This window comes from Pseudorca crassidens, chromosome 8 (genome assembly GCF_039906515.1).
Source record: "Pseudorca crassidens isolate mPseCra1 chromosome 8, mPseCra1.hap1, whole genome shotgun sequence".
In the NCBI taxonomy this organism is placed as follows: domain Eukaryota; kingdom Metazoa; phylum Chordata; class Mammalia; order Artiodactyla; family Delphinidae; genus Pseudorca; species Pseudorca crassidens.
The window spans coordinates 65210661-65237073 of NC_090303.1; the positions used below are offsets into that span (position 1 = coordinate 65210661).

Genomic DNA, 26413 nt, shown 5'->3' on the forward strand with positions numbered 1-26413 from the left:
TCGAGATAAACAAGATCTCCTGTGGGCATATGGATGGTGGCAGTGCCTGAAGTGATTTACTTGGTTCCAGGTTCAATCAACCATTTGAAACCATGTCTAGAGCTCTCTCTTAACTATGTGTAACCATCTTTTTTGAGAAAAGTTTTGAAACTCTTTTTCTGAATTGCATAAATCCAGTAAAAAACTAAAACCTTAAGTAACAGGAGCCTTAATAAAGGGGATAAGAGAGAGAATAATTATATCAGAATATCTAAGCCAAGGAAAGCAACTATGAAAATCCCAATGTGCTTTCTGGCAAACGAGGCAAAAAAAGAAACAGTATTCTCCTCATCAAAAAGAAGCATGCATGTCTGTCTGAAGTTTTCTTAGCATAAAATCTAAAACAGATTTTTTAAAATGTGAATCTTTATTTAAGAGCATGAAATAACAGCATAGATAGTTCCTTAAAAAGCAGTCTTAGCAAATATGGAAAAGCCTGTGTCAATGGCTATTTGTTCTATTAACTGTTGATAAGAGCTAAGAATTCCAATTTCTCTTTTCTTCAACATTTTAATGAACTCCTTACTGATGTAAAATCAAATTGTTTTGTTTTTAACTGCAAGACTTCATTGTGTTTTAATATTCATAAGGCTCTCTACAGAGGGGATATATAATGAGCTAACAGCACTTTCCCAAATTTATTTGTACATAAAATCCTTTTGCCCCATTGCATCGCACAAGAATGTATTCTATACAACACACTTTGGGAAACCCCCATAGGAGGTCTCAGCCCCATTCCCTTTATGCTGTGTTATCTGATATACCACTGATAGAAATTAGATGTTTAATCCAAGAATGGGCTGTAGTAACCTCCAAAATGCACATTCCCTTTGTTTAGTTGGTGCAGGTGTTAAAGCAGTTGCAGAAGTAGGAATCCATGGTGCCAGAGGTCCCTGACCCTCTTGCATAGAAATGGCATACAGCATCTCTGTAAATGACCTCTTGACAATAGCAGTCAAGGTTCCCTGTAGAACATATTAATGTTCTCATAGAATGACTCAGAGCTGGAGGGTGGGAGGGGGAAAGGGAGAGAGGAAGAGACATCAAGGGAGGAAGCTTTATGTGGTTTCTGCATTCCATCCCAGGGAATCCGCATAGTCCAAGCACTGTACTCACATGGCCATGTTGATCCAGTTCATTGTTGGTGAGTTTCACCTTTTCAAAAGACACCATCTGTTTAAGTAGCTGCTCACCAGTAAAAGGAGAGTCTGGATGTACATACAGCCTAAGAAAATTATGAGAGAATTTTATTGAGACTAAAAAAAAAAAATGTTTGGGTTATAAAATATTCTGATTCTAAAGGAACACAAAAATCTCATATAAAGTGAATTTTATTTGCCTCGTATAATCTCAAATTTAGTAATACAGCAATACCAAAATAATGCTGAAACATCTAAATGTGTTTCTTTGTGTACCAATGATTTAAAAGGGGTAATACTAATGGTAGTATATATATGTCAATCCTAATCTCCCAATTTGTCCCACAGGAAGCTCAGCTCAGTGCTCTGAGACGACCTAGATGGGTGGGATGGGGGCAGGTGGGAGGGAGGTCCAAGAGGGAGGGGATATATGTATACATATAGCTGATGCCCTTCACTGTACAGCAGAAGCTAACACAACATTATAAAGCAATTATAGTCCAATTATAAATAAATAAATAAAATGTACTTAATACATTTGCTGTTATTTGCTGAACAAGCCATTTTTTTAAAGGTGGGTTTTTCCCATCAACCTAATCAACTACTAGTCTGCTTCTGTCAAATATAAAATCCTATTGTTGTAGATATTTTCAAAAGAAAGACTAGGTTATAACTAATTGCAAAATGAATTCCTAGTATAAGCACTGCTAAAAAGCAATGAAGACAAAGAATTTAAAAGAGGAAACAATTCTAGAGAATCTATTCATTTAAACTTGAAGGTGATTCAATTTAAAGTTCATGCTCTTTATAAACAAGACAGAATAATTTTAATACAGTGACCTGGGGAACTTTTAATAGTCCACAGATCACATAGTCTGTTTGCTTCTCCCGGTACTTTAAATATTACTACTTTCATCATCACCTAGTTAAGTGCTCACTAAGGAGAGTGAAAACAAGTTGGGTAAGCTTCAAATTATTCAATGTATTTATCTAACAGCCTAAGCAAAAAAAAAAAAAAAAAGGCTTTGATGGGAAAAAATATACTTATCAAGGATTTATCGTTTATTGATCAGCTGCTATGTTCAAGGCAATCTTTTACTCACTGACAGTTAAATGCAGGTCATTTGTTTTGCCTGCAAGCTTCACACTAAGTACAACTCTTTGTAAATCAATCCTAGTATCCACTCAACATAAGCGTTTCTGAAGTCAGGTATGTCATAGAACTAATGATAGAGGAAGGAAATATCCTTGATTTAATGGGATAAATTCCTTTATCCATGCAGTGGGTTATTTATATCTATATTTTGTGTAGAATATTTATAACTATCATTAAACAAATATTATGGTTGGGGCAAAGACAAGGAAAAATTAAAAACATATTCATGTAAAGAACAAGAAGTCTATGCCGTGGTTTGTCACACAGAGGACTAAGAATAGAAGAATTGGGTGCACGTGCTGCAACTCACAAAGCCCACGAGAAGCAAAGCACAAAACAGGCTGACAGCACTAAAGATTCTTACCAGACCCATACAAGAACTTAGGTGTTTGTCTGCCTGTTTGTTTGATTTTTTTTTTAAGGAGTGCTCAAAATTGCCTTTCAATTGAAGTATTCTTTGATGACACAACCATAATAGCTTTTCAAGTGTCACCCCTCCAAGGCTATAACTTTATAGGCGCAGTTGTTTTACTAATCAGCACCATATCCTACCCACTCCTCCAGAAAGGTTCAAAAATATTTAAAGTCCTAGAAGTTGATGAGATGGTCCCTCTTTAAGTATCAGTTCACCACATATGATAACATTAATAAAGATTAATTTATTTAAATATCGACTACTTTTTTAAAAAAAGGAAATGTCCTATATGAAAATATAACATTACTTAGGTCATATATAATGTCTTTTCCATTACTATGATCAAATGATATTGTCAAGCATCATTTCTTCTGATAAGGAACAGCTGACTGATAAACTTCAGTCTAAAATAAAGTGCTTCAAAGAACTAGAACTGCAAGGAATTTCTACCATCAGTTCAAAAATGATCACCTCCCAAGTTCTTCACCTTTCCCATATGGAGCTAGAAAATATAGCACTATGTCTTTTAATAATAATAAAGAACAGTTGCTTATATGATCTAGAATATTTCTGTCCTATAATGCACAAAACATTTCAATCTAATATCAATATAAGTAAGCTGAACTAGTATGAATGAAAAAGCATACAGGAAGCCCCGCTTCTCTCAAGTCCTCTGGGACTTAAAATTCCAGCAATAGCTTAAACATGCTTCAGTTAAGATAGTGTATTGGTACATGCTTTCCTTTTCCAGCCAGAACAGATTAGTAACATAAACAAGGCATGTCATATTTCCAACTGGCCTGCACCAGTTCCCCATACCTTCAGATAGGAGGAAAATGTATGCTAAATAAGAGTGATTAACTTCTTAAAGGAAAGACTTAGAGAAAAAAAAGAAAAGGGGTTTGCTTGTAAAAATGGTTAGGAATCTGCTAAAATACTTCTCTCATTCTCTCTTCTTTCTTCCTCTCTCTCCCCCCTTTAAAAAAATTGTAAATTTTGGAAAGAAGCTCTAGAGTAATGTGAACTGGCTAGTTAATAGTAAATAGTAGAGAACACTAATGATATTCATTTAAATATCTATTGTAAATTTGTAAATCTTGCTCCTTTTTTTAAAAAAAAATCAGTGACATTTAAAAAAAAATTTTAGTCCTAAAAATTATTTAATATGTTATTTAATATATCAATTTGGAAGGGCTGGGAAGATCTCCTTCCTAGTCTCTTGTGGGAATGGAAAACTTGGAGAGGCTTCTTTTAATCTCTTCTCTAGTGTATTTAATATACTGTAAGTTCAATAATATGATCAACCACTAAGAAAGCTTAATATTCCATTTGAACTGTATGTGTAAACTGTGTTGGTTCTGTGCCTTGACTTAGACTCCAGACTAGATACTAACAAAGAACCATACTTTGAACTATAACTTCAGAGTTCCTAAACCTGTACATTTAAATAAATTCTTAGCTCTGATATGAACTTCCAATCAATTATAAAAATTACTTAGTCATAAAACAACTTTAAAGCTGTAAGGCTTGGTTTTAGAACCCTAAATGTAAAGTCAGCTAAGATTCATTGTTTGTATTAAAGTATGCAGTTAGAGTCCTGTTCTTAAACTGTTAGTATTCACGTAAGTAAGAACTTGCTGGGTTTTTTCCCCCAGAATGCTCATTTGGGCAGTAGCAATAAAGGTTTGCATGTAATTTTTAAAACGGAGTTCTCCTGGAAAAACATTACCATTGAATAGCACAAAAACGAACATGTTTTGTTTGGGTCATTACCTAATATATTGAGTAATTTCTCAGTAAAAGAATATTTTTTTAACATCTTTATTGGAGTATAATTGCTTTACAATGGTATGTTAGTTTCTGCTTTATAACAAAGTGAATCAGCTATATATATATATATATATATATATATACACACACACACACATATATCCCCATATCTCCTCCCTCTTGCGTCTCCCTCCTACTCTCCCTATCCCACCCCTTTAGGTGGTCACAAAGCACCGAACTGATCTCCCTGTGCTATGTGGCTGCTTCCCACTAGCTATCTATTTTACATTTGGTAGTGTTTATAAGTCCATGCCACTCTCTCACTTCGTTCCAGCTTACTCTTCCCCCTCCCCGTGTCCTCAAGTCCATTCTCTACATCTGAGTCTTTATTCCTGTCCTGCCCCTAGGTTCTTCAGAACCTTTTTTTTTTTTTAGATTCCACATATATGTGTTAGCATACAGTATACAATGGAATATTACTCAGCCATAAAATGAAATGAAATTGAGTTATTTGTAGTGAGGTGGATGGACCTTAATATTCATACAGAGTGAAGTAAGTCAGAAGGAGAAAAACAAATTCAGTAGAAGAATATTAACTTGATGTCGAATTACATTTATCCACTAATTATAATGAGGGAAAAAAAGAGTTTGTTTTTCTTACTTAAAAATCTCTGAGCCTTTTACTGGTCAAAAACAACCACATTTTACCAATATGGTATTTACTATGAAGTTATAACCACGTTATAACAAATATTTACTGTAAGCAACTACTACTTTACTAAAATGCACACTTCTGAAAAGGATTTTAGGGCAGCCACTTCATCAGTAGTTTTATTCTGTTTGGTGTTAGCCAAATAGAAATGATGGATGCCATATGAAATGGGGCCAGATTTCTAATAAATATTCCAATTGAAATTTAAGAAAAACTTTGAAATGAATTATGATGAAAGATAAAATTAAAGGCAGTGTTCTGCATACAAACTCTTGCCTTTCTCAGAGACGAACCCATATTTTGTGTAGTTAATCCTGGAGTGTCTGGGCTTGGAAAGCTCTCTTACCAGAACTCACAGCTTTAAAAACAGACCTGCTTAAAATTCAAACAACCAGGGCAGGAGACAGTCTGCCAGCAAGGTTAATACACATTTTGCTTGGCTGGAAAATCTGGAGGCACAAACCTGGCTGGCAGCGGAGGGTCTGCCTTGCCAGCCACCAGCCAGGAGGACCGGTGGTAGGCATAGCGGTACCTCTTGTTGTCCACAGGGACGATGTCCATCAGGACTATGTACTTGGCCTCAGAATCCACGCCGGAAAAGGACACACGAATGGTAGGAAACATCCTCCTGACACAGTGAGACAAAGAGAATCACCCGAATTAGAGAGGGAGGAAAAGGGTCCGCCTTCCCTCCCTACCCAGCCCCCAAATTCTTTGTGTTTCCTGTAAAGCCATTCAGAGATGTGAATACGGAGACTGACCTTCTCCCGAGCCTAGATAATCTTAAGTGTCATCTCTGTAGGAGTCCTCATTAATACCCAAAGGTCTGCAATTAGGGAAAATCCTGTGCTAAATCATCAAGCCCATTAGGCTCCCAGACCAAAGTCTCCAGAGCAGACAGAGTCCTATAACCTCCTTGCCTTCCAGGGAGAAAACTCACTCTTGCCTCAGTAGAAAGCCAGAGCAGGGTTCTCAAGTTGGGTTTCGTTTCGGGAGACTCTGGGCGGTGTGTCCCAGAGTCCTGAGAGCTGGAGCAGTCAGGCGCCAAGGGGCCACCGACCCCCGGAGCCTTAGCCCCAGTCCCAGGAGCAGCCTGCACCTGGGACTTCCTGCCTGCCCTGAGTCAGCCCACTGCGGCGCCAAGGGGCCCCCTGCACCAGAGCTCCTTCCTACCGGGAGTGTGGTCGTTTCAAATTTCATTCTTCCTCCCAGGTTTTCATTTTAGTTTTTAATGGGAGCCTCTGCAAATTGAGGCTGATAAAAGGGAAGCCGCCTGCCTCCCTCACAGCACCCAGCAGCCCGCCCTGTACCCCGGCATGAGCTGAATTCCTGCTTCCCTCCAGATGCCGACCCTGCACCCAGAAGCCATCCCAGGCTGCAGGGGGCCAGAGATCCCAGTCCCATGCCCTTAGGGCAGGGGTGGGGCTTCCCACTGCCAGATCCCAAGAAAGCAAATGCCTGGACATCTGTCTCAGCAGCTCTTTCCAAAAGCAAGTCTGCCGAAAGAAACCCTCCTTGAGCGAAGCTTCCTCTTGGAGCTCAGGACCAGTAGAGTTTCACCCAGTTCCTGGAAACTCCCTCTGCCACCCAGGGCACTATTCCCTTCTCCCCACTCCTCACTCGACAAGCCCCCCTACAACCTGCCAGACTTGGTGATGATCATCTCCGTGCCCAGCTCGTGGAATTTGTCCCAGAGCTCCTTGGTCTCCAGGCTGCAGGCAATTTTGGCCATTTCCTCGCTGGGGATGATGGGGGTGGTGGGGATCAGCGGCTCAGTGCACAGAGAGGAGGAAGATGGGCTGCTGTTGCCCGCGACGCTGCCACCAAACTCCCCGTGAGCGTCTAGGCTGGTCAGCTCGCCCAGGGGCTGAGCGCAGGACGACTTCTCGACAAATTGTTCTGCAGGCAAAGAGAATTGAGAATGACAGCTAATTCTGTCAAGCAAAGATACAGAAAGGAGAACAGCACAATTTCAAGTTTCCTGGATTTAACTTTGGAAAAGTTACGCACAGAATCTCCAGAAGGACAGCAATAACTCATCACTATACAAATTAAGCCTGAAATTCCTGTGAAGTGACATGGCTCCTGCTTGCTTACGGAACCAAATGAGTGAGTTTTAGAACCATGGTTTGTTACCACCATTACTGAAACCCACTTTGGAGAATAGAAATGCGAGGAGTGGATAAAGAGAAAGGCATGATCATAAAGAATTAAAAGCAAGTAGTCCTGTTGTTATCCCTCCCATGTTCTAGACTTCACAGCTTGTGGGCTCTAGTGCCAGTTCTTCCTCATTGACAAAGAGGACACTTTTCTGCAGGGAGATCAAGGGAGTGAAGAAATCAGCACCATCCTCATTTTGAGAGGAACTTCCCTTCCCTCCTGGAGTCACCTCCCCATAAGAAAAAGTGAAAAAGGGGTGTTGGGGGGGTTAAAAAATTGTCACTTCACTTCTCTGCCTGGCTCCCAGTTTCCTAGGCTTTCAGATGTTACATTAGGGCATTTTTATAATTTCCCTCCCAGCCTGAGATCTTATGAAAGGCTAGCATATTTATTGCTTGTTAAATCACAGGAGTACAATCTCTGGGCCAATTTTTTGGACCGGGCTTGAAACAACTACTTGAGGGATGATATGTGTATTTCTCTCTCTCTCAAGAACGTTTTGGAAGTGCGCAAAAGAACGCCAAACCCAGAAGAGCAGAGTATTGAAGTAGGAAGAACAGTTTGCCATCTACCATCAAGCTGAAACACCACTGCCTACGAACCAAACACTCTCCCCCACAGATGATAAGGGCCTGGGACTACACCAGTCACTTTGATGGAATACAGGGGGAGCTCTGTAATTGTCCCAATTATCTTGCATCCTTTAAAAAAGAAACTACTTGAATCCGCAATGTGAAACTGAACTTCAAACAACTCTAAGTGCCCTCAAGGAATTGAAACAAGTTTTATATATATATATATATATATATATACACACACATACATACACACACACACATATAATGTTTTATTTCTCACATTTCTCTTTTGACTTGGGGCAGGCAAGCAGGAAGTAGAGAATTTTTACCTTCTTTTCTCTTAGAATAATAATCCAACTCATGGAAGCATTTTAAATTAAGAATAACCAAATTATCCTTCTGTTTTCAAACTCAAAGAGAACCATGCCATGGCAAAATCATATTTTTTACTAATGTTTTCAGAAACACATTCACATAACATCTTTATAGGGAATTAACAAGTAGCCTTAGAAATTTTCTGACAATTGAAAAACGCAAATGCTGTAAGCTCCAGACTAACCAGTGGGTCAGGGTTGGGAAGTGGAGGAAGAAGAAAATGATACAGAAATGCTCTAACACAATGTTATATGTCAATTATATCTCAATCTAAAAAAAAATTAATGATCTAGTCGTCTGAGGTGGTTCTTCTGAGTAGATTTAACGTGTTTAAATGAGCAGTAATGAGACACTTGTGACTTCCACCCTACAGTTTCTTCAGCATCTCGCTAGTGTTTCATTCTCTCTTAACAGGTATTTCACGTGCCCGAGTCCTTGGCTTACAGCTGCTAATTGTGCTCTGTTGAACTGGCCCCTGAAAGGGACTAGAATGCCTTCTGACAATTGAAAAACGGTTCTGGTTCTTTTTGGAGCCGGTCTCAAAAGCCCCAGGGGAGGGAGGATGCTCACTTTACAGACTGGGGTGAGGGTGGAGGTACCGTGAGCTGTGAATGGTTTTATAGTTTAGAATTCAGAGGAGGGTGGGTTTTTTCTCAGGAAAGTAGAGAAGGAAAGCAATTTTGTAATGACAGTGGAGCTGAAGCTGGCATGTTTCCCAGTCTACTGTCTGTACTTCTGTCAGGAATTTTAACCTGAAATCCTCTTTTCCTGCTAGCTACCAAATTATAATGGGGGCATTTATAAAGAATTCAGAGGCCCCCTAAATAGGAGCGGATAATGTTGGGAAGTGCCACAAACGTAACTTTGAAATTGGTGTGAATTTTTTTCTAAACAGTTGGAGTTTGTCTGATTGGTTGTTTCCATTTCTTTGGCAGGTTTAGATTTACACAGGAGGATAGGTGGGAAGAACCAGGGAAAGGGAGTGAAAACCTTGGAGGAGACTTTTTGACATGTTTTCTGGAGATCTTCCGGTTTCCTTTTCCTTGGTTCTAAGTTGCTGCAGGGATTTTAGTTCTCTCTTCTCTTTCTGCCCAGGCCCCTTATTTTTCATCTCTAACATTTCATCTTTTATATTATTATCGTTGTTTCAAGGTGTGAGATGTTAAAATGTTGAGAAGGATAGGGAGAAGGAAGAAAAAAATTGACTAGAGTTTAAAAGGTTTTAAAAATATTACCCTAAGTTCGCTATTTGATGCTTTCCACAGTTTTAGGGCTACCAGATGATCAGGGTGTGGAATAATTATTACCCAGGGACCCAAGAGGTGATGATGAGAACACTTCTTTCTCCCTCAGTTGTAAACCCTCAGTTGTAAAGGGACTTAAAACACTTATCTCCAGCAGTTTCTTTCCCACACAATTCACTCGTGGTAAGGGGAATATAGTCCCTTTTTTCCCTTTACTCTGAGAGTAGTGTCTTCTATAAATGGTAAAGGTTGTTAAATAAACAGTATAGCTAAAAGTTGAGGAATCTGGGAAATGGTAACTGGCTAATGTTTTTGCCAACCTCCACTGAAAATGACGGCAGTTATGAAATGATGTCTTACAGATAAGTCTAGAGCTTCTGTGAAGAAAATGGTTCATGCGGGGACAACTGGCTTATTCTACAGCACTTGACAGCTGACTTTGTGTAGTCTATTCAAGTCGGGGGAAAAACAAAATTAAACTAGTTTCTTGTGAAGTCAGAGTCTCCTTGGTTTCAAATGCACAAGCAGGTGTTACACGCATCGTAAATCCTGTTGAGTCATTAAAAGGGGTTTTATTATTATCCCCTAAATGTTTTTATCCCAACAAAGTTACACACACCGGATGTCCGACTTGACATAAGGATTCTAGAAAAATAGGTAGGGAAAGCGACTAGCGATATACGTACGAGATAGGAAACCGGTTGCATTTAACAGACTGTGAAGTCCCCAAAGAATTCGGGCCTAAGAGAAAAAAAAAATCTCCCACCCGCAACGTATAGTCTGTGGCCTGAGGGTCAGAGCTGCCGCGAGCCGCGAAAGGTGGCCACCCTCGAGAGCCTCCTGAAGCTAGGGAACGGAGGGACAGACAAATGTGCAGCACTCCCATGCCTGCGCACCCCGACGGTGTAGCACGCAACTTACCCAGTGGTTTGATAGTGTTCTCCGTAGCTTCCTTCTCTTTGGAGCCGCCGCTCGACATCAGCGCGGCGATGGAGAAGGCGTTGGCCCTGGAGGAAAGCTGGGGCTTGGGCGACGCCGTGAACTCCATGGCCCCTAGTGCGCGGTCCTGGCCAGGGACCTGGCCTGCTGAACTGCCGTCCAGCTTCCCCAAGAGAGACAGAGACTGAAACACAGCGGAAAGTTTCCAAGTGCAATCACAGGGGAGTCGGGGACTCTAGATGAGTCAGCCCCAACCTCCCGAGAGCTCCACACCGGCCTCTCCTTTCCCCCACCGCAAGAGCCTCGAGCCGCAGAGACTTCAAACTAGCCGGAGAGGACCAACCACGGTCTCAGCTAGGTGTGCAAGCACCGGGACGCTCCGTAGGACCACAGGCTGTGCCTCCGGAAGCTGGAGACAAGCATCAGCTGCGCAAAGGCCAGGGGTCCTGCAGCACCCGCTCCACGTCTTTCCTCCCTCCCCACTCTGGGGACAGTCGGAGCGGCCGAGCGCAGCTAAAATGGGGTGGTTGCCTGGGAGCGGGAGCGTAGCCGTGCGAGCGCGGAGGGGCGCGGAGGACACTGCGCCCGGGCGTTCGCCGCCCTCCGCCTTAATTTGCTGGCAGCTGCGATCCCCGCGGCCCGCAGCCAGTCAGCGCCGCCACACGTCACCGCTTCCTGATTCCGCCGCCGGGGGCGGGGCCGCGGGGTCGGGTGGGGAGGGCGCGCCCGGGGCGCGGCGTCCGCGTGGCCTCGCTCAGCAGACCGCTGGAGCATGGTACCCGTTCGGGGAATGGGGTGACACCACCAGGTTGGCGCAGCGGCCGCGGACACAGCCCGCCTGGTCTCGCAGTCCTGGAGTGAGAAGGAGGTGATCGCTGTCGGGAGGGGGCATTTTGGTCGCGTCCTAAGACCTGGGATCTCAGGAACGTAGACCAGAGGAAGCCTCGGGGAGTTTTTCCTCCTTCCATTCTGTTTCTTACTGGTGCTCAAAGTTGCAAAAGAAAGTTAGAAAGCGCTAAGTAAGGCAGAAACCGACGCCGTAGAGCTGGCGCCATTCGCCGGGCAGCACCCAGGGCTGGATACCTACACTCGTTGGGCTCCAAAATCTGGCTGCTAGACAGTGGGGCTGGAGAGATGTAGCCCTGCAAAAGATAAGCTAAGTGAGGGCTGTGAGCATTTGACAAAGGATGATCTCAGAACCACGGCTTCTTCTGCACACCGGTGCGCCTCTCATGCAGGGTTCCGATTCTCGAGAGGGACTCTCGAAAATTGGGCCTTGATCGAGGGGCAGACGCCGTGCCGGGGGCGGGGGGCGCGGCACCCTGCTGGGACCACGCGACGGGCAGTTGGAGAGTGCGAGCCTCACAGCTCCCGGGCTTGGGGGACACGGAACCTTCAGCCTTCACAAACTCAGTTACGACCTGGACTTCCCACGGCCTGTGGGGGTCGTCTTGCTGGCCTTGTTCAGCTTGAATAACTTAAATTCTCCGAATTCGCAGGGTAATCCGTTTCACTCGGAGCCGTGTAAACTTAGGCTGACATACACACTCAAGCTGTACATGTAAATATTTGCGCTCCTTTCCAGTCAGTCGGTTTGGCGATTAGGAGCCTCTTGGTGGGTCTTGAAAGGAAAAAAAAAAAAGAAAGAAAGAAAGGAAAGCAGCTCCCATTTCCCACCAATGTTTTTCTCTCTCGACGGCACACACATTCCCCACCCCCTGAAATAAACTTATGGGGGAAAAAACCTGCAAGTCAAAAGTTGAAATCGTCCATGAAAGTAACATGATGACAGCTGGGGGACTCGTGATTTAAGCCTGTCTTGTCACCGTGTATCAATAGTTTCTAACAATGTACTGCATGAGAGTGACTAAGGGACATTCTGATATTAGTCTCAATGTACAGAGAGTGTATGTAAGTTAGGGGAAAATTTGTAAAACTATAGACTTTTGTGCTGGAAGGGATTTTCGCCGTCTTCCAGCCCAGGTCCATTTGCTTTAGAGTGAGAAACCGGGTCTGGCTGGCAGGGTGGTGCATCTCCCCTAAAATCGGCCCAGCCAGCTAGAGGCGCAGACCTGCACTCCAGGCGAAGATTTTGATCACACCCGGGCCCTGCAGCTGTGCCTGGGCTATTCACGGGAGATCCACAGTAGAGTAACGCCGGCTGAGAATGCTTTCAGATTAAACTTTGGTAAGAATAGAGGCTAAACCACTGCATGCGCCTACAGATTCTTTTCTGTTCTTGAGTCTTTGGTCCTTTGCTGTTTTTGGACAGCCCAGACCCTTGGGTTAATAAAGCTTCCACCCCAACACACACCCTATCTCAGTCAATGCAACAGTGACATTTCCCTTGTTTGAACGTAAGGCGCAAGCTTGTCCCTGTCCCTTCTCACTGTTTGGCCAGGAAGGGAGATTTCTGTCATGAGGTTTTGGGGGGGGGGCACGAGGTGGGTGGTTGTTTGTTTTGGGTGAGTGATGTCATAGTCTAGAACTTTATGCTTCAACTGGGCATCGAAGATCTTATTTGCTGGTTTCAGTTTTCATATGAGGAAACTTCACATCTTAATTATCTTAACGGTTCAGGCTGGAATTTGAATAATTTCATGACAGGGACATTTTTAGAAAAATTGGCGGAGCAAGGGGAAAAATGATTTGCCCCCGATCAGTTTCCACTTTTCCAATTGCCCACGCAGCCTTAGCCCAATTCTGGGTCTCTGGTGGGCAGCGAACTTTGACTGTTCATCCTACTGCAGGCAAAATAGGAAGCTAAGCTAGCGCGCGCGGGGGCAGGCGGCACACCACAGGAATTGAAAGGACTACTTTAAACAAATTCGGGCTCTACAGGTGAGCCGTTTGGGGATCCCTAAGAAGTGATGCATCTCGTTGGTGTTGAAACCGCGGCAATAAAATGTATACTACAACATAATTATCAGGGGCACACTGTCCCTTCTCTTAGATTTATTGCCTCTGCAAATCAATACCGTGCTGTAAAAACGGGGAACCAGTGCTTGGCAGAGAGGTGCCGTCACAGGGTGATTCAAAGCCCACCCGAAGAGGAGATCGCCCAGTTCTGAGGTCCCTTCAAAACCCAGGTGTTAGCGCGGGTTAACAAGTAAAGCCACCGAGGGGGTTGGAACAAAGCAATCACATTAACACTTCCCTGCAGGCCCTTCTCAGGCTGACTTTAGGAGGGCGGGGGCGACTCTTGGACACCGGAAAGTGCCTTGCACTTGGAGAAGGCTTTGAATCTTGACTTTAGCCCACTTTAGCCCTCCCTGAGACTTGGTACAGGTTACCTAAATTTCTCAAAGCCTTAGTTTCATCATCTACATTAAAATAGACCAATAATTTATTCCTACCTAGAATATCGCTCTGTGGATTAAACGAGTTAAGGTGCGTAAAAAGCCTAAACAGTCACCCCAATATAAGTAAACCATGAGTACAGCATTTTATTATATTTAGTTTTTGAGCTGCAATTTCGCGATCTCAGAGATCTTTCCTTCGCGTGCTCACGTACAGGTAGCTGTGTAGACAGTTTTGGAGTGTACTGATTGGGGTCACATTGTGGTAGTGGACCATTATTTACATCTTGCTAAACTTTGGAGCCTAGGAATTAAAATTTGGGGTTATATGTCTGAGTCTGGTTATACGGAGTTTGATTATATGGAGGACTGGGAGATGTCTCTTTATACACACTACCGTTTCAAATTGTCATTTGTAGTCTCCGGAACTCAAAAGTTGGTCGACCCCAGAACTGTGCAGGAAGAAACGGTTTCACGATTTTGGCCAATAGCCCCTCGCTTAATGGACGTTAACACTAACGCAGAACCCTCCGCTGACAGCGGTAGGGACCCTCCACCCGCGTGGGACGACTGCGCCCGGAGCGGCAGGACCCGGTGCCACATCAAGAGCACAGCCCGGTACCCGAGGGCGAGAAAGGAGACCCGCTTCTCAACGCAAGGGCAGCTCTACTCCCGAGATCTCGTCCCCATCCTGTTTTCCGCTCTTTTTGGTAAACTCCTTAAAAGCAAAAGAAATGGGCTTCGGTGCCTTTGGATTCCTAAATTCGGTTTACCGAACAAGAAAGACACCCGAAGCAGCGTAGGGAGCGCGGCCGCAACCCCTGGAAGCCGGTGCTACACGTCCCGGGGGCGCGCCGTGAACAGCGCGCATCCCTGGGCTGGGTAGGGAGCGCGCGGCGCAGCCTCCGGTTTCACTGTGCGGCGAGGGGAGTGGTCTGAGCCTTTCCTCGGAGGAACCCGGACCAAGGCTCAAATGCACATCCTGACGGAATTAAGATTTTTTGAACCCAAGTGGTCCCCGAGAAGCGCTCCCTCCAGCCCCGGCCGCAAGAACGGGCCCGGAACGTCCGGAGCTCAGGTCCACCTCGGAGGCCCCAGGGCCGGGCGACTCGAGGCGCCCTCGCCCAATTCCGGTTCTAAGGGCGAAGCATAGATCAGCTCCTCGAGGGGCGCGGCCAGAGTGTCATCCAGCGGGGGGTGTGTGTGTGTGTGTGTGTGTTTGTGAGCGCGTGCGCGCCCAAGCGGCCCGGGACTTGACACTGGCGCCCGGCTGTGGAACCTAGGAAAGGGACGTCCTGTGGGCCTAAGGCAGTTTGCGCCTATCTCCAGGGCCTACGCCTTCAGATAGTGAAGGGAAAAATCTTTCCGGGCGAGAGCCCCCGGCACTGCGACGTTGCCGGCCGGGCCTCAAGCTCGAGGAGGTCGGCGTCTGTGGGTGCGCGCCACCGCCCGGCTACGGGAACTTGGACGCCCGGAGCTTTCCCCGGTTCCCGTCGCGTGGAGCCACCGGGCCTACGGGCAGATATCAGGCGCGGGGCCTCAGAGCTCCTCACAGGCTGATCCCTTAGGGTCGCGACCCTCCCGCTCCTTCTCTCGACCACTCGCATGCAGGTTTGTTCCGCAGGAGCTCTAGACTGCAGGGACCGACCCTAGGCGCCCCAGGTCTCCTCCTGACCAGGGCAGAACTTGTACATTAGAATTGGGTGCAAAACTCGCAGCGTGACCCCAAGAACAGCAAAGAAATCTCTTCTGACCCTGTGGGCGACGAATCCAGACCTGCTCTCTCCCACCCCTCCTCCACCCTCCTTCCTCCTCCACCTTCTTTCCTCCTCCTCCATACGGGCTCCCGCCCTCCTTTTCCAATCCTACTCTTGGGACGTCGTCGCCTCCCCTGTCTCAACCGCCTGGCTGCTGACCGATCCTGTGTTTAACACTTAGCTATTTCGTACATCATGAATTTTTGCATGAACTTTGATCTTTTAAATTACTGCATTGAAATATCATTTATTTATTAGTTTTTTTTTGGCACCCCCTTAAATTTTAGGCTCTCATCCTAGTCTTGGCTGGGTCAGGAAGGTTACGAATTTGATCGAAATTATAGTGATAATAATCAGTAGAGCGATGATTTCCACCCAAATCTCTAGCTTTGAAAGCATCGCCCCTGCCATTATCGTGCACACTGAACTGTTTAAGCAGGAACCCCCACTAGGAGGAGGAAGGAGGACAGAGGATGGTCCCCTGCATCAGGATGAAGGTCATCTTGGCCGGGTGCCCTGGCCCACCGGTGGGGAGGCGTGGGGCCTGTGTGGATAGGGCACACCACAGCCAGACAGGCGTCCCAGGCATCCTTCCTGAGCTGTGATTTCTTAGGTGTTTAAAAACAAACTGAAAACTAAATGAGGCAATTTCTGTAGAAGAGCAACCACAGCTGTCTTGTCAGCGCCCCTCCTCTCGCAAAGTAGTGTCAGTTTTGCAGATGTCACCTAATTAAACTTATAGCGATTACCACATTTTGGAAGGTGATCCAGCCTTCCAACAACCAACTGCACCCTGTCCCCTGGGTGATTGCTGGAGCATGTCCTGCCTTCGATTTTCAGGAGCTAGAGCCAGCTGTTTGGTGACAACTTGTCTGGGTCCTTATCAAGAGGTTTGGGAGATCAAGGCGGGGAAGACCCAGGCAGGAAGTAGTCCTACAAGGTATCTGCTGCCAGCCCCCATTGCAAGTCTCCCCAGAAGCAATTTGATTGAAGCTCATTTTATTCCCTTACCCACGGAGGGCAAAATACACCCAGTAAGGGCTTGGGTGCCTATTCCCAAATGTCAGCATGTTCCAGACGACTTGAAGCATGTATTATGTAAGGGAACAAAGATGTATGCATCCAGTAGAATATAAAGAATGCAGAGTATTTGTTCATTTATCTAATATTACCTGGTACTTACTTTGGGCTGGGTACTGTGCTAGGTTCCATGAATAGACCAGTGATCAGAACCCTAAAATTTCTGCCTCATGCAACTCACAGTCTGGTGGGAGACACCAATAATAAACACATGAAACCATACACACACAAATAAATAGAAATTGTGATAAAGACTTGAGGAAACAAGGAGCAGAGATACCCAATTCAACTGTTTATGGGCATTCATTCATTGTGGACAAGGCATTGGGTTATTGGGGTGGGGATGGGGCTGGATAATTTGCATATTATCCCTGCCTATCAAGGATTCAAAACCTAGTTGGAGATGTATAAAAGAACATCGATATGAAAAGTACACATTACAGTTTTCTCAACATTGAGCTAAAAGAACTCTTAGGATGTAAGGGCATAAAGGCAGACTAAACAACCTTAATTAAAAAGCTTGCAGAGGAAGGTGTGGAGCCTGGCATTAGAAATACCAGTTTGGGCAAGTGCCTCTATTTCCATATCTGTAAAATATGGTTTTCTGATGATAATACCTACATCAAGTTTGTTGTGAAGGTTAATGTCCGTGTGAGGGTAAAGAACTTCACAGATACTACTATTGGCCAACTCTGGAACTTTGGCGAGGCCCCTTTTCAGTTTAATACAAATTACAAATTTGTAATTGATACAGATTAGATCTGATGGAGAACTGTGTCCAAGAGCCCCAGTTTCCACCCTGGAATTGTAAGGAATGTAAGAAACAGCTTTCTCTCTGGAGTCTGTGAAAGGCTCTGGGTCTCACTCGATTTCTATGGTGTAAGAGAAACTCATACTTCACCACTAGGAAGCGGCCAGGTCCCCGGGGATGCTCAGACACGCGGCCTCTCTGTTGTGAACGCCCTCGCTGGAAAGACTGGAGGTCCACAGATGGCCTTTGGGCTGCATCTTCTTCCATTAACTCACGTAGTTTGAAGGCATTTTGCGTACATTTCAAGTCCTGGATGCTGGTTTTTCAATGCATTGCAAAGAGCTTCTATTGCGCACTTAATATGTGCCTGGCGCTGCACTAGGCTTCCCAAGAAATACATAATGTTGATAATAGTATCTGTCGGGTAGCATTATCATCTGCATTTTAAAGTTGCAGAAAATGAGGCTCAGAACGCGAAGTAACTCAGTTGATCTAGGGCACACGGATAGTTTCATGGTGGAGCGGGAGGCAATCTTGGACTGTGTGACCCAAGTCGTTTAGCTCCGCAATCTTAACCTCCAACCCATATCGAATGCTATCACTAACTTGGCTAGTTTCCGGTTCTGGAAGCAGAGGCAGTTCGGAGGAAAGGGCTGAATTCTCTGTTGCATATAGCAGCCCCAGAAACCCGTAAACACCTGCCTGTCTTTGTTGTATGCTCACCGGGCCAGAGAACATTGTTCCTTCAAATGTGGGCAGATGTAACTCGCATGCCCACGGTCCACCCGCCCGGCGTGCAAAACAGAAGGCAGGCCACGTAAAGGTCTTTCGGTGTCGCACATAGACCGCGAGCCCAGGCGGCCTTTGTCATTATTTCTTCTTTCCTGGGGGTAATTACCGACTAATCTGCAGGCTCCGCGGAGGCAGCGGAGGCGGCGAGGGGGGATGGAGGCGGGGCTGGCCCTGGAGATCATGCAGAGCTTGGCTGGAGTCTGCGTATCCCCAAGTATGGGAGGCCGACTTTCAAGTTTTGGAGGTTTGAAGCCAGCTTTGTCCTTTATTGGCCAAGTGACCGTGGGCTATCTGGCTACTCTGAGCCTTAGTTTCCCTAGCGTAAAGCGGGAGGCTCGCACAGTGCCCGGCGCCGGCTGAGCACACTGGCAGCGGCGGCCCCAGTTACGGAGATGCGATGGCAGGAAGCGGCAGGACACTTTCCGCAACGGAGAGGCGCAGACTCACCGAGCCCAGGGGCTTGCAAGGCTCACTCTCGCCTCTTGACTCTGGGATCCGCTGGTTCTCTCCCACCAACCCATCCCCTTTGCGGCTGTCATCGGCCCAGACCTCCACCTTGGAGGGGCCACGACAGCCCAGAGTAAAGGGGACAACAGCGCTGTATGCTCGATTCCACTAAGTTCCATCACTTGGTGACTCTAGAGGTGGACTCAGATTCCTAAAGATGCTTCCTGAAGTGACGCTGTAAGAGGTCCCTGCGAACGACCGAATGGTGGAGAAGCGGACCCCGACCCACCTCTCTGCTCGAGGCGCTCGGGCTACCGTCCCGCAGACGCGGCTCCAACCCAGGGCCCGGGGCCAGAGACGGTGCCCTCGGCTCCGACCGCCGCAGTCCCTGCGGCTGGGACGCAGACGTCCAAGTTAGAGGCCCCGCCGCTGCCGGTCCCTGCTTAGTCGGCGCGGTGACGGTGGCGCTGGAGGCGGCGGGGGCCTTCCCTTGGCTGCCCCGCCATTTAATCAGGGCTATTATCAGACTCGGCTTGCAGGATGGCGCCGGCCGAGCTTTACCCCCATTAGCGCAGGGCTGGGTGGGGGCTGGGTCCCCAGACTGCCGCCTGTCCCGGCTCAGCTGCAGCGCTTCTGGAGCGCTTTGAGAAAGGCCGAGGCTCGGGGTCTGGCGGCGGCTTGGGCCGTCTCAACACAGCCCTTCTCAGGCTGACAGTTTATTAGACTTTTATTTCCTACCTCCCAACTCGACCCTTTCTAACTCTTTGGCGTTGGGGCAAATCACTGAACTTCCCTGAGCCTCTGTTTCTCGTCTGTAGAATGGATCTGGATAGATACTTAACTCTAGGTCCTCCTGAAGATAAACTGAGATGATGCATCGTAAGTGTTATGCGGACCACGTGGTGCGCACAAATGGTGTTAATACTATTATTACACTAGAATTATATCTTCTTTTTTTTTTTTTTTTAAAAAAAAAGCCCTCTCCCCTTTAATTAAAAAAAAGAAGGGGTGGAGAGGGACCAAAGAAGTCCAAAGATTACTTATAGACTTGCTGGTTTTATTCATGACTTGCTGGGTTCAAGTTTCTTCTCTGCCACTTGCTATATGTGTGACTTTGGGCACTTCACGTCGTCTCTTTGTGCCTCTTTGCCTTAGCTGTAAAATGTATGGAATACTAGCACCTGCGTTATTGGACTGTTGGGCACATTAAATGAGATGATGCATGTAGAATGCTGAGCACAGGGTAGGGTCTCCTTAAGCACAGGTTATTTGTTATTAGTTATTAGGAAAGTGTTTTTACAAACCACATTCTTTAGGTTTGTTTTTAATCTTCTACAAGCAAGCAACTATCTCCTGATGTTAAGGAATATTTACGTCGGGGTTGGGGTGTCAGGTTTAGGGCTAAATGTCAGGTCTGGAAATGCCAGGGAGGGAATCATACAACAGCGTCTTCTAGCCTCCAGAGTTCCCTCTTTGTATTCCCATCACAGTGCGCTATTGACACGGTCAGTTTAAAGGTAAATGTCTGGACAGCAAAATCAGTCATTATTATTTTCAGATGGCAGCTAAAAAATTAGCACTCTCAGCAACCCCAGTATTGTCAGCAGTAGTTTCTAATCAGTAAAATATAATTAGCAAAGCAAGACTAATTATTAAAGTGACCTTCTAAGTAGTGAATGTTTGTGAATGGTCCTTAAGTGGGATGTGCTGGGCACACAGCCCAATACTTAAGGACTGCTCTCAGCTTCAGCCAGCACTAGCCTCAGCTCATCAGCTACCCCAAAAGCCTAGTGCTGCTTTTCTTCCTGTGAGGTGAAGCAAATGGCCCATATAATGATTAAATTGTTTCAAGTGCTTGTATGTGCCTGGCAATATTCTAAGCACCTTACCTATATTATCTCATTTAATTTTTACAGATGAGGAAACTAAGGCACACAGAGGTTATGTAACTTACTATAAATCACACAGCTAATAGTTGGTGGAGCATAGGTTAGAATTCTTGTTTTCCTTTCTCCTGTGTTCCCATCTCCCAGCACTTTTAGCCCCTACTCTTCTGCAACTCCAAAAACACTTCAAAACCAATGTGTCTGGAAGAAATCAAGCAAACAACAAACCTCAGAAAGTTCTCTTCTTCTAAGGAGGCACCTAGGGATGGAGGCTACCATATTTGGCAGGATTCTGAAGACCTTTACTAGTCAGGATGACTTCTTGTCAGTCACTTGTCCTTTGTGCCACAATTCACTCTTTTGGAAAATGATTGGATGCTTCTTATATTGTGTAACTGCTAGTTATAATGATAACTAACATTTACCTAGACCTAAGGTATATCAAAATCTGTGGTAGGTGCTTTTATACACATCATTTCATTGTAAAATAAATCTCATAAATTTTATTTGATAATAAATACTGTCTATGTCACAGGGCTTTTGTAATGATCCAGTAGGTCACATCATTTGGAAACATTTAAAAAATAAGATGTTATTATAAATGGCTATTGTTTATTTTAAACATTCTGAAAAAAGTACTTTTTTGGACAGTGATGTTTCAATGTGTGGTTCAAAGTCTACCTGAATCCAAAGCACCTAAGAATTTTGTGTATTTCTTGGTTCTACCCAGAGTGACTAGACTCAGGTTCCCTGGTGCCTAACAGGGCAGAGGCGGGTGAAGGAACACACATTTGAACCAAGCACCCCAAAAAGCTCCTGAATTCCTAGTCTTTCTCATGGCACTGCAGTCTTCCTATTGGCCACATTTAGCTTTGGATTTGACCAGAGCTAGTGAGAAACAAGAACGTCCCACCTCTTCTGAGAATCCATCTGTGATGAATCAAAGTCCCACACTGAAACCTATAACTTTCATCATTTCCCACCATACCTTTAACAGGAAAGGGTGACTTCTGATATGTCTGTTGTTTCTGTCAAGGGTGAATACTAGAAAAGCATGACTGACTCTATGCAAGTTGAGAAAAAAAGAGCCACCAGCAAGTTTCCCCCCCCATCCCACCCCACCCCACCCCACCACACACAAACAAATTACATAGAGGGCACTGTGGGAGGTGAGGTCCTTAGCTTGGATTACTGCAGCAGGGACCAAGACATTGCAGAATGTGTGAGAAGACCAACAGGGTCACTAAAATTCAGCCCCTCCCATCTTGTGGATGAGGAAATGGAAAATTGAAGCCCAGATCAGGAAGTGACATGCCCCAAATCACCTACACTGCTGGTCATGTCCTTGAACCAGGTTGCCTGACTTCTGCTGACCCTCTGACAGGAGCTTTGCTGAGGGGTAGGAAAGCCTTCTCATTACCTGTCATTGGTTTCCTAATTTATGCAGCTACATTCTCTCAGTCATGGCTCACACATATTAGGCTTTGATGATGCTCATGAAGCCCACACAACTGTTCTAAGAACCAAACCTGAATTCTGCAGCAAGGCTTCATTTGGTCATGAGCATAGAAGAAAACTTGTAGTCCTGCCCTTGGCATCAGGGTTTGACTTCCAGAGGAGTTCCTTGTCATTTGGGTTGTACAACAGTGATCTTTGGATTTTAAGGTTGACAGGCTGACAAGGTTGATTTGCTCATTTTGGGGGATGTGGGGTTGGAGGAGGAGGATTTACATATGACCAGATAAAATGCAAGTATTTGAAATAAAATATTAAGGAAGGGGGGTGGAGATAATGTGTGCATCAGTTAGGAGTCTGTGTTGCTAATAGTGGGAAATTTTTTTCAACTTCGTTTAACAATAAAGGGAATTTGTTGGCCTACCCACTTAAATACTTTTGGTGTAGTTTCAGGTGAAGTGTGATTCAAGGCACAAAGGAAGTCTCTTTTTCTCATCTCTGGCTTCTTGGTGTTGGTGCTGATTTTTGGCAGGCTTTTTTTGGGGGCGTCACAAGGTGGCTGTCCCCTGGACTCATGGCTACATTCTTCCTTGTTTGCATCTGTTAGGAAATAGTCATCAGTAGCATCTGCAGAGAAAGGAGTCCAGAAAATGTCATTAACACCTCATTGGCCCTTGTTTAGGATCATGTGCCTTGAACCCCAAACCATGATCCAAAGGATAGGAGTTCACTGATTGGTTTGTTTGGGAGTTTGTAACCCCTGGAATTTGGTGGTAGTGGAAGTCCTCCCAAACCATGTGACTGAGACCAGGGAAGGGGTGACTTCATTAAGGAGAAATGAAATTACTATTGGCCACACTTGAGCTTGGGAAACCTTGCTTAAGAAGATTTTTTTCTTTTCAGGAAACCTGGGTTGTGTTTCACAAAGGAAGCTTTGAGAACCAGGTTGCTTCAAATGTTACTGGCTTTTGTACATCCTTCCAACTAAAAATGTTTTTTTAACATTTTCAAATGGTTTTAAAAATCAAAAGAAGAATAGTATTTTGTGACATGTGAAAATTATATGAAGTTCAAATTTCAGTGTCCACAAATAAAGTTTTATTGCAGGGGTTAGCAAACGTTTTCTGTAAAGGGCCATATAGTAAATATTTAGGCTTGCAGGCCATATGGACTCTGTCACAATTATTCAACTCTGCCATTGTAAAATAATAGCAGCCATAGGCAATATGTAAACAAATAAATGTGGCTGTGTTCTGATAAAATTTTATTTATGGATACTGAAATTTGAATGTCTATAATTTTCACATGTCACAACGTATTATTCTTCTATTGATATTTTTAAACCATTTTAAAATGTAAAGACCATTCTTGGCTAGCAGGCTGTATAAAAACAAGTGACTGGTCAGATTTGGCCCACGGGCCGTACTTTACAGAACCGTTTTATTGGCTGCCTTTGCAGGACAGGGACAGAGCAGAGTAGCTGTGACAGAGACCACATGGCCTAGGAAGCCTAAAATATTTACCAGTTGGTCTTTTATAAAAAAAGTTTGCTGCTGCTTACTCTAGAATGGTACTTCTCATGCTTTCATTTGCATACAAAGCATTTGGGGATCTTGTTAAAATATGGATTCTGATTCTGTAAGTTTGGGTCAGCCTGCATTTCAACAAGTTCTGAGATGGACTACATTTGGAGGATTTTTCAGTCCTTCTTGGGACATTCTATAACAGAAAGCTGAGAGGAATTCCTCTCTCGCCCCACGTCCACTTGTTGAATTAGAACCATGTTTTCAGGGGTCTAGGGATCTGCGTATTACATAAACAGATTCTAACTCTGTGGTTCTTTTTGAGAACCATTAATGTAGATGCTTTAACAAAAGTTCAGTGACAAATACATTGAGGACAGGGATTAGCCAAACAATTGACCTCAGAGCTAGTGAGATTCTGGTGGCTTTTTGTTCAACAAAGGATTAATTCTGTATTTAAAAAAAATCTATTTATTGTAGCATACAGATTATTTATTTGTTGGTTAATCTCCAAGGAGTGAACACTGATTAGAGCATCTTGATTTCACATGAAGACAGTAATTTAGGCATAATGATTGCTGGCGTACTGGCCCTTGCCCTCCATTTTTCCCATTTCAGTTATGCATTTATGATCTGCCAGATCTATTAATGTACAGATAGGTTTAAAGAGTAAGGATTGGGTTTTTATCTGTTCTTTATGTAGTAGCAAGGTAAATTTTCTATAAAACCCCATTAAATCCTTTCTTTGTTGACTTCCTCTTTCCTTTCTCCCTCCATTCTTTCCTTTTCTTGATGGCCATCCATCTTCAGTTCGTTGTCTTTATTTCCAACTTTAGCAAACTTCTCAAGCATTAATGTTCCAAAACATGAAGCTTTTATATTAGAGCTAAGGAAAAAAAGGGGGAATGGAGAATCTTTACCACACCTTGGATTTGGGGCTTACAGAATGTAAGAACAGCAAGGAGCAGCCAACCTGAGAGCCCAGAAGGGTGGAGACTGAGCAGCTGTGGAAATAGAACACTCTCACCCCTAATTGAGTGGGGAATCTGTGTTGTGATGTGTGATGTGTCAGACACACTGTTCAAGCAGCATTCATGACACTGTGGGTCACATGAGTGGAAAAGCACCATTCGTTTTCTTCTTTTTTATACTTGCTAATGACTCAAAGCCAGCTTTCTAATTCAATCTGTGCACTTGGTCATATAAGCCAGGCCTGTCAGTACTGTCTGCTTCTTGTGGGAGCGCGATAGGACACTGGGGGATGGAGAGGTGGGTGGAAGCAAACATTCCATTTAAAGTCTGCAGAGAAGTGTTGGGCAGGTTGGGGAACTACTAATCTATTATTAATTTAAGTTATAGTTGCTTCATATTGGACCCTGATGGGTATTTTTATTTTCATTTAAATTAGCAGAATTTCTTAGTAAAAGAGAAAAACAAGTAGATGAACGTTAATAATGATAATTTTTAGAAACGCTATCTTGAATGTTCTTAAATAGTTAAACTCTTATTTAACCAAACCATGGTGTTAGAGAAAAGCAATATTCTCCTACTAAAAACAAAAACGAAAAAACTAACTTGTCAGGGTTGGGTACAGAGAGGCTTCCATTCTTGACTTGACGCTTACCATAATGCAGAATGATTAGCCTTCTAGCTTAAAAGGCTGCAGAGTAAAAGAAACCTGAAAATGAAAATCCCCTTAGACCTCTTAGAATAAATTATGCGGATTTGCTAAGTACGCAGACTGGCCCTCTTAAAAGGGAGATAACCACTTTAACTATTGCTTTGGAAAGAGAATCCATAAGACCAATTACGAGTCTTATTTTACATTAGTGATTTTACACCAGTAAAAATAACCACCTTGGGTCCTTCACAAGGTGTTGTTTTAAAACAAAAACCAAATGAATTTGGAGTCTGTTTACATTTCAAAGATAAAGCAGCAAAGTGAGTAAAGAGCCTGCTAGACCAGGAGTCAGAAAACTGCATTCTCCTCACTCCTTCTGAGTAACCCCCGCAGGCTGTGAACCTCAGACTTTTCCATCTATGAAAGAGAAAAATGTCTGCCTCACATTCTTCATGGTATTTTTTTTCCTATTAGTTAATTGTGGTAAAAGTTGTACTTTTGTGAGGCACAAGTGAAATTTTAAAAAATATGAAATTTCCCTTTGAAAATTATGAATTCTAGCAAAAGATATTTTGGAAGGTTGAAACAGGCTTATTGAGACTGTAAAAACATTTACATGACTATTTAATATCCAATTATGTTCTATTTTCCTCTTTCTAGCCTCAGCTTTCTCAAAGTAAAAATTATATATAAAATATCAAAAACGAAGGAAACCGGTCCTTTTTGTTTTGTTTTCTTTTTTGGCTGTGCCACGTGGCTTGTGGGATCTTAGTTCCCCAATCCACGCTGTTGGCAGTAAAAGTGTGGAGTCTTAACCACTGGACCCCCAGGGAATTCCCTTGGTATTTCTTGATGACTGATCATAGGTTCTGTGGTAGCCAGCCTCCAGGATGGCCCCCAGTGAACCCACCTGCTGGCCTCACATCCTTGGGCTGTCCCCTCCTATATTGCTCCAGGGTTGGCCTGTGTGACCAATAGGATACAACAGAAGTGATGGTGTATCACTTCCAAGATGAGGTCATAAAATACTGAAGGTTTCTTGTCTGTTTCTGTCTCTGTCTGTCTCTCTGAGCTGTCTCTCTGGAGGAAGCAAGCTGCCATGTTATGAGCAACCCTATATAGAAGCCCATGTACTTAGGAATGGAAGTCTCCTGCCAACAGCCAAGCTTAGAAACAGATCCTCCAACCCAAGTCAAGTTTCTAGATGATTCAGTATTGCCCAACAGCTTGACTGCAACCCCATGAGAAATCCTGACTTAGAATACCCAGGCAAGC

At 44.4% G+C, this 26413-nt stretch overlaps 1 protein-coding gene across 1 annotated transcript in view; it reads right to left on the minus strand.

Annotated features, from left to right (window-relative positions):
* Positions 1 to 11146, minus strand: part of TBX20 (T-box transcription factor 20) — a 51252-nt gene extending 40106 nt beyond the window's left edge. Inside the window, exons 1-4 of the mRNA XM_067745548.1 lie at positions 10510 to 11146; positions 6872 to 7130; positions 5695 to 5859; positions 1156 to 1264 (exon numbers count right to left, since the gene is read on the minus strand). Of these exons, the coding sequence (XP_067601649.1) occupies positions 1156 to 1264; positions 5695 to 5859; positions 6872 to 7130; positions 10510 to 10636 (660 nt within the window). The 5' untranslated portion in view covers positions 10637 to 11146. The remainder of the gene's footprint in view (positions 1 to 1155; positions 1265 to 5694; positions 5860 to 6871; positions 7131 to 10509) is intronic.
* Positions 11147 to 26413: the final 15267 nt, after the last annotated feature.